The sequence below is a fragment of the Geotrypetes seraphini genome, chromosome 4, assembly GCF_902459505.1.
Source record: "Geotrypetes seraphini chromosome 4, aGeoSer1.1, whole genome shotgun sequence".
Classification (NCBI taxonomy): Eukaryota; Metazoa; Chordata; class Amphibia; order Gymnophiona; family Dermophiidae; genus Geotrypetes; species Geotrypetes seraphini.
The window spans coordinates 64,368,911-64,383,314 of record NC_047087.1 but is presented as its reverse complement, the minus strand read 5'-3'; the positions used below and the strand labels follow the sequence as shown (position 1 = coordinate 64,383,314).

Sequence of the window (14,404 nt, the reverse complement as noted above, 5' to 3'; positions counted from 1 at the left end):
ATAAAGGCCGACGTAACGAACGAGGTAAGCGGCCAGTCCTAGGCCAAAAGGCCCCTGGCCGGAAGAAAGTCAAAAGTTTTGTGTTTTTTTGTTTTGTTTTTAAGAAAAGAAAAAATAAAAGAAACGCGAACACAGCGACTTAACAAAAAATAAGAAAGCCGTGGGTGAGAGAAGGCAACGAAGGCTGCAGAGCTGAAGTGAAGAGGACTTCTCGGCTCCGCGGAAAACTTTGAACCGAGGTACCTCACAGGAGACGCGTGCCCTAACTCTGGCGGGAAGGAACTCACACATGTGCAGTGCAGCACTTGGAAGCTCTTACAAAGATCTTCAAGCAAGTCTGCTTTCGAGGCTGTCCGCTGTGGAGCTCCGTCGGTGAAGTCACCCACTGTTGAGAATATGCTGCCTGCTTGTCCTGGGATAATATCAGTAATGTGGCACACAGAAGGCCCCAGCGAGAAGGCCGCAAAGCAGCCTGTGAGTGTTGTTGGCCTGAAGTTCCTCTGCCGGAAGGTATTTATGGTTGCAGTCGCGGGGATTGGTTGGGAGGGAAGGATGGAGGATCAGCGGGGGTTCGGCTGCGAGGCAGTGGTTGCTGAAGGTTCTGCTGCACAAGGGATGAGAGGGAGGGAAGGATGGAAGCTGGGCAAAGGGTTCTGCTGCACAAGAGATGAGAGGGAGGGAAGGATGGAAGCTGGGCAAAGGGTTCTGCTGCACAAGGGATGAGAGGGAGGGAAGGATGGAAGCTGGGCAAAGGGTTCTGCTGCACAATGGATGAGTGGGAAGGAAGGATGGAAGCTGGGCAAGGATTCTGCTGCACAGGGGATGGGAGGGAGGGAGGTAGGGAGGGAAGGATGGAAGCTGGGCAAGAGTTCTGCTGCACAGGGGGATGGGAGGGTTAGAAAGATGTTGCATATGTGGAGGAAGGAGGAAGAATTGGGGTGAAGGAAAGGAAGGGAGAGATGATCATGTACATGAAAAAAATAAGCCCTACCCGAAAATAAGACCTAGTACCTTTTTTGGGCCCCAAATGAAGACACTGTCTTATTTTTGTGGAAACACGGTATGTAAAACTACTTAAAAAATAAAAGAAAAAGAAATATCTCATTTATTCATCCAATTCATAGACTACTTGTGTTAAGAGTGATTCACCTGTTTATAAAAACACTTCTTAATTTTGTGTCCAAGATGTACATACAAGTCATCCAATCGTTTAGACAGACATTCTTGAAACAAATGTCCATAAAACAGCAGATGATATATTAATATGCGATGAAAAAGGCAACTGGTGTCATTCTCCAGTTCATTTATTTATTGTCATTTTTCCCGAGGGCTTTTTAGTCTTAAGAAGTTTTGGTGTCTTGCTTCTCTTCCAGGACATCCATTTCAGTCAGAACACAGTACAAAATTAACTGGGTTCCTCGAGTAAGAGCATCTGAATGGGAATAAACAGAAAAAAAAAGAAGTACACTTAATGACATTTCCTCTTCCTCCATTTGCAAACTAATGCATATCTATAATAGACTGAATGTGAAAAGACATGGCAAAGTGTGTCCCATTACTAGCTGCCATCAAAGCTTTCTCAGCAGCTTTTTCAGTGATTTAACGGTTGATGAGTGAAGAAGCATTTAAGGCAACTACAGCATCTGTAAAGGGTATATGGCAAATGGATAAGCACTGGTGGATATTACATTTGAAGTTGCTGCAACATTATTGCATCTATATGAAACAGTGTTTTAGAAAGGACATCCAAGTCGGTACACCACATATGAACATTCATTTCTCATGTATTTTAGAAAAGGATCTGCAACAAACAGCCTGCTCTAGAATACATGAGAAATGGATATCCATGTCCTGATGACATCCAGCATGAACATCCATTTTACAAACAGATGTCCAAATTACAAATGGGGCAAACAAGAGACATGAACGTCTTTGTGACAGCATAAGAACATCTATATTATAACACAGCCATCTAGATGTCAGTTAAAGCAGTGGCCCGATAACCAGGGGACTTGGGTTCAAATTCCACTTCACCTATTTGTGATTTTTTTTTTTTTTTGTGAGCCCTCAAGGACAGAAAGTACCTACTGTAACTGTATGTACCTCGCTTCAGTAGCCTTCAGGTCTGCAGATTTCTTAAACATTCAGGTACAATAGGTATTTTCTGTCCTTGAGGGCTCACAATTTAAAACAAAAAGACCACATACAGCTAAAGTGGGATTTGAGACTGGATTTCTTGGCTTAGCCTAGGCTAGAGAATGACACGGGGAAAAAATATGTCCCCGTCACTGCCATCCCATTCACCGCCCCATCCCCGCAGCATCCATACAAATCAAAGTTATGTCTGCTGAACTGGAGAAAGATGTTCAGCTGGCAGGGCTTTGTTTATAAATTTTTATCAACTAATATACTACTTTACCCTAAAGCGAAAAAAAAAAAGAAATAGAATTTTTTTTTCTACCTTTGTTGTCTAGTTTCTGCTTTCCTCATCTTCTCATTCAATTCCTTCCATCCACTGTGTGTCTTCTCTCTGTGTCTTCCATTTGCTCTGTTGCTGTGCCTCTCCCGGCACCCTTTCCTCTGCTCCCCCCTTAGTCTGGCATCTGTCTTCTTCCCTTCCAGTGTCTTCTCCCCACTCTGTCTTCCACATTTCCCTTCAGCGTCTGTTCCTCTCCACCCTCCTTCAACGTCTGTTCTATTCCTTTCCACCATCACCCTTCCTTCCCTTCTGTTCCTTTCTAACACCCTTCAGCTCCACTCGCACAGTCCGACCATCTCCTCCCTTCCTTCCCTCCCTCTTACCTTCGTGGCGCATTACAATGTAATTTGTGCAAGCCACCGGAGCTTGTGAGCCCGGTCCCTGTCCCATCCCCACAGACCATCTCGCTTCTGTTTTCCTATTTTCCCCATTTCTAATATCTCCCCTATGTATCTGGCATTACCTTAACCGCTCCAGTGAACAGCTGGTCAATCAGAACACCTTTCTGTAACCTAAGCATGCCAAGTACCAGGACTAAACAATGTCCATCATTTTGTACAGGCATTCCTTCTTCTGAAATCAGAGTTGAACATCCATACTGTAAGAATCAGGGAGTGGGTCATTGGTATGGGCAGACTCGATGGGCTATGGCCCTTTTCTGCCGTCAATTTCTATGTTTATATTGGCTCCTCCCTAGTCTTAACCAAAACACACCCATAAGGATGTATTGTTGTAGATTTCCATATTCTGGCTTTATAACATTGGGATCTAGATACCAATGCAATACAAATGTCTAAATGCTAGTTTTCAGATGTCCAAAACAAAATTGAGCTTCTAAAATATGGACTAGTAAAATAAGTGACAAAGTGTTTGTGACTTGTACACTTCATAATGCACAAAATTAGGTTTTTGTAGGCAAATTTGTTCTGACCTGCTAAATTACTTTCCTTGAGTCCTTCTAGAACTATCCAGACAAGGGTGTTATGTTCCCCAACCAGCAGCTGGAAGCAGAGAACACTGACATTTTAGTGACATCACCTGTATAAGAGATGGTGCAGCCCTGGAACACCTCACCAGTATGGAGACTAAGCAGTTATCTCCACCTCAGTCTTCCCGGGTAGGTGTTGTGGACTGGTATTACAGGATTCATGTGTAACCAGGGTTAAAAAATCTTACCTGGGGCTCCTGATTCAAGACCTATGAGGACTGCAGTAGGAGAATTGGGACAGCTGCTGGAACCACCAGGGTTGAAAAAGGTAGATAGAATTTTGGTGTTGCAAACCCAGAACTGCTGAGGCTTGCAGCAGCACACGGGATTCAGTGGGACTTGAAGGAGCTTTGGGAAGGGCTGCAAAAGAGAAGAGGCCCAAGCAGCAGAGCTGTCCCCAAAACCTGGAAGCAAACTCATATGCACTCACTCATGTTTGAAGCAGCTGGAAGAGACTAGAGAGCCAGTTCAGATCTGGGTCACGGGGAAGGGAGTATGCGTGGGGCTGGCAATGTGGTTTTGAGGTTGGAAAGCCCTGCAGCCTATGTGGGGGGAATTCATGCTGGAGAGCATGCATGGGTAAGTTTAGATACCACAGCAGGAAGCAGAACTGTGCAGTAAAAGAATGCCAGCAATGAAGATAAAAGAACAAAGCAGTGCAGGAGGACCTTGGCAAAGTATGAGATATATATATATATATATATATATATATATAGATAGATATATATCTTATACTTTGCCAAGGTCCTCCTGCACTGCTTTGTTCTTTTATCTTCATTGCTGGCATTCTTTTACTGCACAGTTCTGCTTCCTGCTGTGGTATCTAAACTTACCCATGCATGCACCCATATATATATATATGCAGTGGAAGGAATGGTTCAGTGCAGTATGTGGGAGATGCAGGTAGTGTAAGGTAGCAGACTTATCACATCTTGTACTGCTTAAGCTGCATTGAGGCAGGAACAAACAGCATCAGCGTTCTAAATGAATCAGTTAAGAGAAAAAATGGATGTATGGGCCTGTTGTATCATTTGACAGAATTGTGAAGAAGTTAGTTTTGGAAAAAAATGAAATTATATTAGAGGTGAGAGACGGAAGCTAAATGAATGAAAGCTGTTTAATCACTCTAAAGAAGTTAGGAAAGATATGTGGTTTGAAAGAGCACAAGCTGTCACAAAAAATTAAGGAGAAATTTAAGGATTCAGGCTTCAGTGAATGTGTTTGTGACATTGGGGAAAGGGACTTAAAAAAGATCCAAGGGTTCTAAGTCACTATAAAGAATGAAAATATTTATTTTGGGTCTTATGTTTGAGATAAAAATTTTATTTTGCCTTATATAAATGACAGTAGGAGAAGAAAAATATACTTGGAAAAACCAAATTGAAACATTTTATATTAAAAATTGGGATATGAGGCTGCTGAGAAGTTATCTATCTATCTATCTATCTATCTATATATATATATATATATATATATATATAAAATCGGAGGAATGTATGTGTGTATGTATGTGTGTGTGTGTGTGTATGTGCCGCGATCACGCAAAAACGGCTTGACCGATTTGAACGAAACTTGGTATGCAGATCCCTCACTACCTGGGGTGATATGTTCTGGGGGTCTCGTGGCCCACCTGCACACGTGGGCGGAGCTACAAACAGAAAATCAGATTTCACCCATTCATGTCAATGGAAAAAATGTAAAAAGCTGCCATTCTCACTGTAATTCAAAAACGGCTTGACCGATTTGAACGAAACTTGGTATGCAGATCCCTCACTACCTGGGATGATATGTTCTGGGGGTCTTGCGGCCCACCTGCACACATGGGCGGAGCTACAAACAGAAAATCTGATTTCACCCATTCATGTCAATGGAAAAAATGTAAAAAGCTGCCATTCTCACAGTAAATCAAAAACGGCTTGACCGATTTGAACGAAACTTGGTATGCAGATCCCTCACTACCTGGGGTGATATGTTCTGGGGGTCTCGCGGCCCACCTGCACACGTGGGCGGAGCTACAAACAGAAAATCAGATTTCACCCAATCATGTCAATGGAAAAAATGTAAAAAGCTGCCATTCTCACAGTAATTCAAAAACGGCTTGACCGATTTGAACGAAACTTGGTATGCAGATCCCTCACTACCTGGGGTGATATGTTCTGGGGGTCTCGCGGCCCACAACTCTATGTTGCTTGCTCAAGGGTGGGTTCACCCAAGAATTTATATGTTCTTGCTCCAGGAGGTGAAACTAAAATTGTTGTTTATAATCACGTTTTGCGTTAGTTGTATTATATTCATTTTGTCAAATATTTCACATTATAATTTGAATATTGTACTTTTTATTAAGCTGTAAAAAAATAATTTCATTCACCACTATAAAGTATCTTTATTTGAATCCATTTACAGTGTTATTGCTATAATTAAATACCCGTGCAACGCCGGGCCATCAGCTAGTTAATCATAAATACTTTCATGTTTCTGTAACTTAAATCTCAATGATTTTGTGAAGAAAGCCTTACCTAATAATTTTAGCTTTCTCTCTTAGATCTTTAAAAAAAAAACAACACATCTATGCATGCTCAACTGGTAAAAATAGTGTGTGAATGATTGTAAAAAAAATTGTAAAAGAAAATAAATTTTGTGTTGGTTTAGACAGGGTATTTCTAATTACTTCCGATTTTGAGTATCATAGTAGATAATGGCAGATAAAGACCCGAATGGTTCATCCAGTCTGCCCAACCTGATTCAATTTAAATTTTTTTATTTTTTCTTCTTAGCTATTTCTGGGCAAGAATCCAAAGCTTTACCCTGTATTGTGCTTGGGTTCCAACTGCCGAAATCTCTGTTAAGACTTGCTCCAGCCCATCTACACCCTCCCAGCCATTGAAGCCCTCCCCAGCCCATCCTCCACCAAACGGCCATATACAGACACAGACCGTGCAAGTCTGCCCAGTACTGGCCTTAGTTCAATATTTAATATTATTTTCTGATTCTAAATCCTCTGTGTTCATCCCACGCTTCTTTGAACTCAGTCACAGTTTTACTCTCCACCACCTCTTTCGGGAGCGCATTCCAGGCATCCACCACCCTCTCCTTAAAGTAGAATTTCCTAACATTGCCCCTGAATCTACCACCCCTCAACCTCAAATTATGTTCTCTGGTTTTACCATTTTCCTTTTTCTGGAAAAGATTTTGTTCTACATTAATACCCTTCAAGTATTTGAATGTCTGAATCATATCTCCCCTGTCTCTCCTTTCCTCTAGGGCGGGGGTCGGCAACCCGCGGCTCCAGAGCCGCATGCGGCTCTTTTCCACCTTTGCTGCGGCTCCGGTAGTGTGTCACGCAGGCATGCACCTTACAAGTCCAGCGTCGCGGCGGGAAATAGCCATGCTGAGCAGTGAGCTCAGCACATACACAGATGAAAGCCTTGCTTGCTGATTGGTCCGGCGGCCCCGCCCCGCCGTACCAATCAGCAAGCAAGGCTTTCATCTGTGTAGTGCTGAGCTCACTGCTCAGCATGGCTATTTCCCGCCGCGACGCTGGACTTGTAAGGTGCCTGAAAAAGAAATCATCCTGGCCGGGGTCGGTGTCATGCTCCGGAGATCTACAGCCTTCCTATCTCCCTCTCCCTTCTACCTGCTTCCGGCGACATCCCCTGCTCCGCGGCTCTCTTCGGCAACTCAGCAGCAGCGATCGACACAAGCTTCTGACGTCGGGGCCTACCCTCTGCGAGTCCCGCTTGTTTCAACTTCCTTTTTCCACAAAGGCGGGACTCGTAGAGAGAAGGCCTCGATGTCGGTAGCTTGTCTTGATCACCGCTGCTGACAAGTTGCTGAAGAGAGCCGCGGAGCAGGGGGGTGTTGCCAGGTGCAGGTAGAAGGGAGAGGGCCAGATGCAGGACTCGTGGGTGAGGGAGGAGAAGAGAGAGAGAAAGAGAGAGGGGAGGGAAACAAAAGGAAATCTTTCATACTGGGCTGGGCCGGAGTGGAGGGAGGGTGGAAAGATTCTAGCTACAGGGTGCAGTAACAAAGGAAAAGGGGGGGAAAGCTGAAAATGGAGATAGTGACACAAAGAAGAGAAAGGGTAAGCAGGACCTACTGAATAAGGATAGAGATACAGAGGGGACATGAAGAGGAGGTGAAATAGAGACATATAAGTAATGCTGAAAAAGTGTGTGTGGGGGGGGAGATAAAGACATTGAAAGGGCAAATGGTGAACATTGGGTAAAGACAAGGACAAAGACAAATGAAGATTCTGAAAAAGTGGTGAGATAGGGATATAGGTGAGATGGACACAAAGAAGGGTGATGCTGGAAAATAGGTGGAATGGTAATTCTGACAGACACAGAAGGGAAATGCTGGATCAAGGAGAGATGGGGCTCAGGCTGGATGGAATGAGGAGAAATGCCTTGTTGGCCCGGAACTTCCTCTCCTACGTCAGAATTGACGTCAGGGAGCGGAATGCTGGTCAGCGCAACACTTCTGCAGGGAAAGCTTGGGACGGCGGTGGCTTGGGGGCTGTTCCCCGATTGCAGTGGCAGCAAACCGAGTGGCTTGGGGGAGGGCACGGAGACAGAAAGAAGGGGGAACAGGGAGACAGAAAGAAAAAGTTGGGGGAGAGAATGAGGTCTGGAGGAGAGGAAACATACAGGAGGCTGAAAGAAAGGAAGAAAGATTGGATGCACAGTCAGAAGAAGAAAGTGCAACCAGAGACTCATGAAATCACCAAATAGCAAAGGTAGGAAAAATGATTTTATTTTCAATTTAGTGATCCTGTATATAGCATTAAGATAAGAAACAATATATGCAGTGTTAGATTTGTTTTATAATGGTTTTGCGGCTCCAAGTTTTTTTTTCTTTTCGAAAACGGGTCCAAGTGGCTCTTTATGTCTTAAAGGTTGCAGACCCCTGCTCTAGGGTATACATATTCAGGGCTTCCAGTCTCTCCTCATACGTCTTCTGGCGCAAGCCTCCTATCATTTTCGTCGCCCTCCTCTGGACCGCCTCAAGTCTTCTTACGTCCTTTGCCAGATACGGTCTCCAAAACTGAACACAATACTCCAAGTGGGGCCTCACCAATGACCTGTACAGGGGCATCAACACCTTCTTCCTTCTACTGACTACGCCTCTCTTTATACAGCCCAGCATCCTTCTGGCAGCAGCCACTGCCTTGTCACACTGTTTTTTCGCCTTTAGATCTTCTGACACTATCACCCCAAGGTCCCTCTCCCCGTCCGTGCATATCAGCTTCTCTCCTCCCAGCATATACGGTTCCTTCCTATTATTAATCCCCAAATGCATTACTCTGCATTTTTTTGCATTAAATTTTAGTTGCCAGGCAATTGACCATTCCTCTAACTTTTGCAGATCCTTTTTCATATTTTCCACTCCCTCTTCGGTGTCTACTCTGTTACAAATCTTGGTATCATCTGCAAAAAGGCACACTTTTCCTTCTAACCCTTCAGCAATGTCACTCACAAAGATATTGAACAGGATTGGCCCCAGCACCGATCCCTGAGGGACTCCAATACTCATCTTTCCTTCCTTCGAGCGACTTCCATTAACCACCACCCTCTGGCGTCTGTCCGACAACTAGTTTCTGACCCAGTTCACCACTTTGGGTTCTAACTTCAGCCCTTCAAGTTTGTTCAACAGCCTCCTATGAGGAACTGTATCAAAGGCTTTGCTGAAATCCAAGTAAATTACATCTAGCATATGTCCTCGATCCAGCTCTCTGGTCACCCAATCAAAAAATTCAAACAGGTTCGTTTGACACGATTTACCTTTTGTAAAGCCATGCTGCCTCGGATCCTGTAACCCATTAGATTCAAGGAATCCTTTCTTTCAGCAAAACTTCCATTATTTTATCAACAACTGAAGTGAGGCTCACCGGCTAAATATATAGCCACATGTAAAGGAGATGTGGAGAAGGATAACCCAACCCGGAGACCACCTACAGTGCAGCACCCTTCCTGTCAAGTGGCCTACCCCCATAACTGGGCTTCCACATCAACATGCTGCAGAGAACACCCGCCATCTTGGTGGCCCACTGCACACTCTGAAAAGAAAATATGGCTTCTAATAACAAATAAAAAGGTGTTAGTAATATATGAGAGGAAAAAGGATCTCGGAAACCTGCTCAGGACCTGATGAAATACTGAAAGATTTAAGTCTGAGACTTATCAGTTCCAGATGTTTATCACTGATCCTGTAAAAAAAACCTCTCATATTCTCAAACACCCTATTTTGTGTATATTAACTTGTATTTATAATTTTCTGTGATTTTTATCATTTTTTTATATATAATTTCCATGTAGCTATCTTCAGACACGACTGTGTATTCATGAAACCCTTTTATATGCAGTGAATGATGAATGATGTTTTCCTATAATATAATCAGGTGTACATAAAAATAAAATTAAAGAGCCTCCAAAACTTATCAAAGTTTTTTTCATCATTTCAATCCTGCCAAACTTGTGTCAGCTTCTTCTGGGGATACACACAGGACTGGCTCAAAAGAGTTTTTTGTTGTGTCAACTCAAATAGCTTAAAAGATGTATTCTTTCAATGGTTATTAGAAGCAATATTTTCTTTTCAGCTTGGGCTATTAGTTTGGCTTTCTAATCCATCTTATTTGTTGAGAAGTGTTGTCCCATTGCATACTCTCCCCATAACATCGAGAGCAACCAGCCTGGCAGATAGGTGCTCTAAGTCTACTCCATTGCTCAGGTTAGCAGAGTTGTGTATCTTTTTCTCAGTGCAGCTTGAATTGCTGAAATGTGAGAGGCCCCAAAATCCCAGTGACTCGGCTATGTAGTAGTCCCAATTCACACCACATGGGAAAAAACTTTGCCCTTTCCACCTACCAAGCAAACAAGCTTCCCCCTGCAGAGTACTGCATTCTGGCAATGTTCACCATCTCCAGTAGGCACGGGTCTCAGATTCCTGCAGTGAGGGGACTTCCAACTCCTTCAAGAGGAGCCAGGGATCCGCCTGTCCACTTAGTGAGGACAGGAGACTGGAGAAAATAAATAATCTGGATGCAGCTAACAAGGCAGTGCTAAGTCAGGCCATAGGAGCCCTTGCTCATGTGGTGCAAGGCCTGCAGCACATTGGAGACTCGAGACAGCATGAAAAAGAAGCAGAAAAACAATACTCACTGCAACCATAACGTGTCATTTTGTATTGCTCTGTAAGGTCTCAAAGCCCATTGCACTCCCTCTGGATTTAAACACCAATCCATTTTTTTTTTTTTTTTAAACCATGAGGGAGTTAGGAGTGCAAGACAAGCCTGATGGGGCTACAGGGGATGGGTAGGGGAACTGGCACCTTCAGCTAAACCCTAAAATAGGCACTCAGGAAGCCTAATCCCTTTGCTCAACTGAGTTAACAGAGCCAAAACAGGAGCTTAGCTGAGCCTGGAGCTGGGCAAAGCCACCACTCGCAAGCCACACCGAGCAGCAGCTGAGACCAGGAGCAGGAGAGAAACCATCCATCCACCTGCGAAGATAGAGAATACTATCCGACCAGAGCTCAGCTTGGTGTTATCTCCGCCTGCTGTTGGATGGACATAACCCACTTGGCTCTGTATTCATCTGATGCAAGGAACAGAAGGTTGGCTCTGTTCTACTCCTACAATGAATGAAAATCTAAACAAGAGCTTAACATGTCAACTGCATAGGGCCTAAGTATTGAAACAGAACAGCTACCGCTACAGCCGGAGCCAACTGCTGTATACTCAAAGCGCTAGGAGTCACCAGATGAATTATCTGACCCTGAGAACTGTGGCTCTAATGCTTGGCCTGACACCTCAAATCTTACCTCTGGACCAGAACCTTCCAAGGACCAAACCATTGTAACCCTAGACCCCACAAAGACCTCAATCTTCAAACTAGACTGAGACCTTTCACCCTGAGCAACTGACCCAAGGGGTATCCAACAGCCCCAGGCCTAAATCAGACCCATGCTGCACTTACACATTCTTTCCAGTGAAACAAAATTAAACTGCCATGACACCTCCTGGCTATCAACTGGGCAAACTCTGATGCTTCTTTCCCTGGAGGGAGACTGAAATGGATGAGATACCCACAGGCCTGACACCAAGGTACACAACATACCAGTCCACTGGCCTGAACCCAAAGCCCCACAGAAAGACTACCAAGAAGAAGAATACAGAGACCATGAAATTGAGGACCTGAGCTCTTGAGACATCCAAGGATTCCATTCTCCATACATGAGAAAGATCCCCTTACCCACACCATCCTCCAGCAGGAAGAGCTAATATGTTGTTTGAGAAATGCACATGTAGGGATCCAACACTTAGCCCATCATGAAAATTTTACCTCGTGAGCAAAGCAGAACCTGGGCCCTAGTTATCTCAAGGGGAGAATCTGAACCTGGCAAAGGAGAATCAGAATGCTGCAACTAGGGATACAGGGTGCCTACTCTTAGAGGAAATAGATCGGTGAATCTACAGAGAGAACTAATTGAGCAGATGTTTATCATACTGCCAGGAAGCCTCAAGGCCAGGTAGGATCCATGCCTACCAAGCACAGCATGAGAAAGGAATCCTCTTCCAGGTCAGGATATCCAACCATCAAGCAAGGAAGCTTCAAGTGTATCCACAAAGGAGCATAGCCAGCATACAGACACTTGCTACAAGGAAGGATTTATCCTTTCAAAGTCATACAAGACCAGCTCCCTGAAGAGGAAGGGTCTGCCTGAACAATTATCACTCAAGGATTCTGGTGGTGCATTTAAAATCTATATGGGATAAAGGATGCTCAAGGCAAAGGGAGTGACTTTCCTTCTAGTTAACTTAAGATCAGCTGCCCCATATCCTTTTACTTTTTTTTTTCTCTCTCAAAGTTGCAGATATACTCCAGAGAGCTAATACTTCTAGGGAAGAACAATGAAAAACAAGATCAAGATTGTCATGTCTATCATTGTGTGTAGAAGTACTGAGTAAGGATCTGCTAAGGGGAAGAAAAACTCCATTGGAATATCTTACCTGCTAGCATTCAAACTTGGGAAAAGGTAAAACTTGGGCTTCGATAGGTTATTTCAATGTCCTCTTTTACATTTTTGGTTCAGTTCTCTTTTTTTTACAGCAAAGTCAGTTTAGGCAATATTGTAGCTTTTAAAGTTAGGGTTTTTATATAAAAAGTGTTTTAGATTAGGTTAGTAGCTTAGGTTGCATTTCAGAGAACAAGATAAGATCAGATTAGGACACAGATAGCAGCACTATGGCCCTCCTTGCTGTCCAATCACTGAGTTCTCCAATACCTTGCCACCCTCATCCACACTCTGGCATTTGAGACATTATTACTTATGTGATTTAGTGATTTATTTTGTACTAATTGATATTTATTCTATTTATACATTTTATCTTCTATTTTTAATCCTCTGCTTCTGCAGCTCCTTGCCTCCCTGCTGTGTTGTTTGCATTATACTCGGAGATAGACAAAGCAATAGGGCCAGAGGGTATATATCTGAGGGTACTGAAGGAGCTTAAGGAAGTTCTGGCAGTTCCGCTGACTGACCTTTTCAATGCTTCTCTAGAGTCTGGAGTGGTAACAAAGGACTGGAGAAAGGCGGATGTGGTCCCTCTCCACAAAAGTGGAAGTAAGAAAGAAGTAGCGAACAACAGGCTGGTAAGTCTGACTTCTGTGGTAAGTAAATTAGTGGAAATGCTTTTAAAACATAGAATAGTGATGTTTATGGAATTTAGTGGCAACATGGATTCACTAAGGCAGGTCTTGTCATACAAATCTGATCAATTTCTTTGAATGGTGACCAAAGAATTGGATAGAGAAGTGCGCTAGATGTGGGTATTTAGATTTTAACAAAGCCTTTGATAGTATTCCACACAGGCATCCAATAAATAAACTGAGTGCCCTCGGAATGGGCCCCAAAGTGATGAAATGGGTCAGGAACTGTTTGAGTGGAAGACAACAGAGGGTAGTGGTCAATGGAGATCGCTCTGAGGAAAGGAACGTTACCAGTGGTGTGCCTCAAGATTCGATTCTTGGGCCTGTTCTTTTTAACATTTATGTAAGCGATATTATTGAAGGGCTGTCAGGTAAGATTTGCCTCTTTGCGGATGATACAAAAATCTGCAATAGACACCCCTGATGATATGAATAACATGAAGAAGAACATAGGAAAGCTTGAAAAATGATCTGAAATTTGACAACTAAGATTTAAAGCTAAAAAAAGGAAGGTCATGCATTCAGGCTGGAAAAAACCAAGGGAACAGTGTAGTTTAGGGGTAAAGAACTTTGTGCATGAAGGAGGAGCAGGACTTGGGTGTGATAATATGTGATGATCTTAAGGTGGCCAAACAGGTTGAAAAGGCGATGGTAAAAACTAGAAGGATGCTAGGGTACATAGAAAGAGCTAGGGTCAGTAGTAAAAAGGAAGTATTGATGCCCCTGTATAAGACTCTGGTGAGATCTCTTTTAGAATATTGTGTACAATTCTGGAGACCACACTTTCAAAAAGATATAAACAGGAAGGCTACTAAAATAGCTGGTGGTCTTCATCATAAGGTGTATGGGGACAGATAAATATTTCAATATATATATTTTGGAGGAAAGGCAGAAGAGGGAAAATAGGTATTTAAATATCTCTATCATATGTGGCATAAATGCACATGAGGTGAGTTTTTCATTTGAAAGCAATCTCTAGAATGAGATGGCAAAGGGTGGAGTTAAGAGGTGATAGGCTCAGGAGTAATCTAAGGAAATATTTACATAAAGGGTGGTAGATACTTGGAATAGTCTCCCTGTAAAGATGGTGGAGACAAAGCTAAAGATTGTGTCTGAATTTAAGAAAGTGTGGGACAGACATGCGGGATCTCTTAGGGAGAGGAGGAGATAGTGGATGGGCAGACTGGATGGGCCATTTGGCCTTTATCTGCCATCATGTTTCTATTTATG

General features: G+C 43.3%; 1 protein-coding gene across 3 annotated transcripts in view; it reads right to left on the bottom strand.

Moving 5' to 3' along the window:
- Nucleotides 1-1,082: 1,082 nt before the first annotated feature.
- The window catches only part of SLC7A6 (solute carrier family 7 member 6), a 107,995-nt gene continuing 94,673 nt past the window's right edge, over nucleotides 1,083-14,404 (bottom strand). For all 3 annotated transcript variants that reach the window (XM_033940731.1, XM_033940730.1, XM_033940732.1), the window contains exon 10: nucleotides 1,083-1,432. In XM_033940731.1, coding sequence (XP_033796622.1) covers nucleotides 1,341-1,432 — 92 coding nt within the window. In that variant the 3' untranslated portion in view covers nucleotides 1,083-1,340. The remainder of the gene's footprint in view (nucleotides 1,433-14,404) is intronic.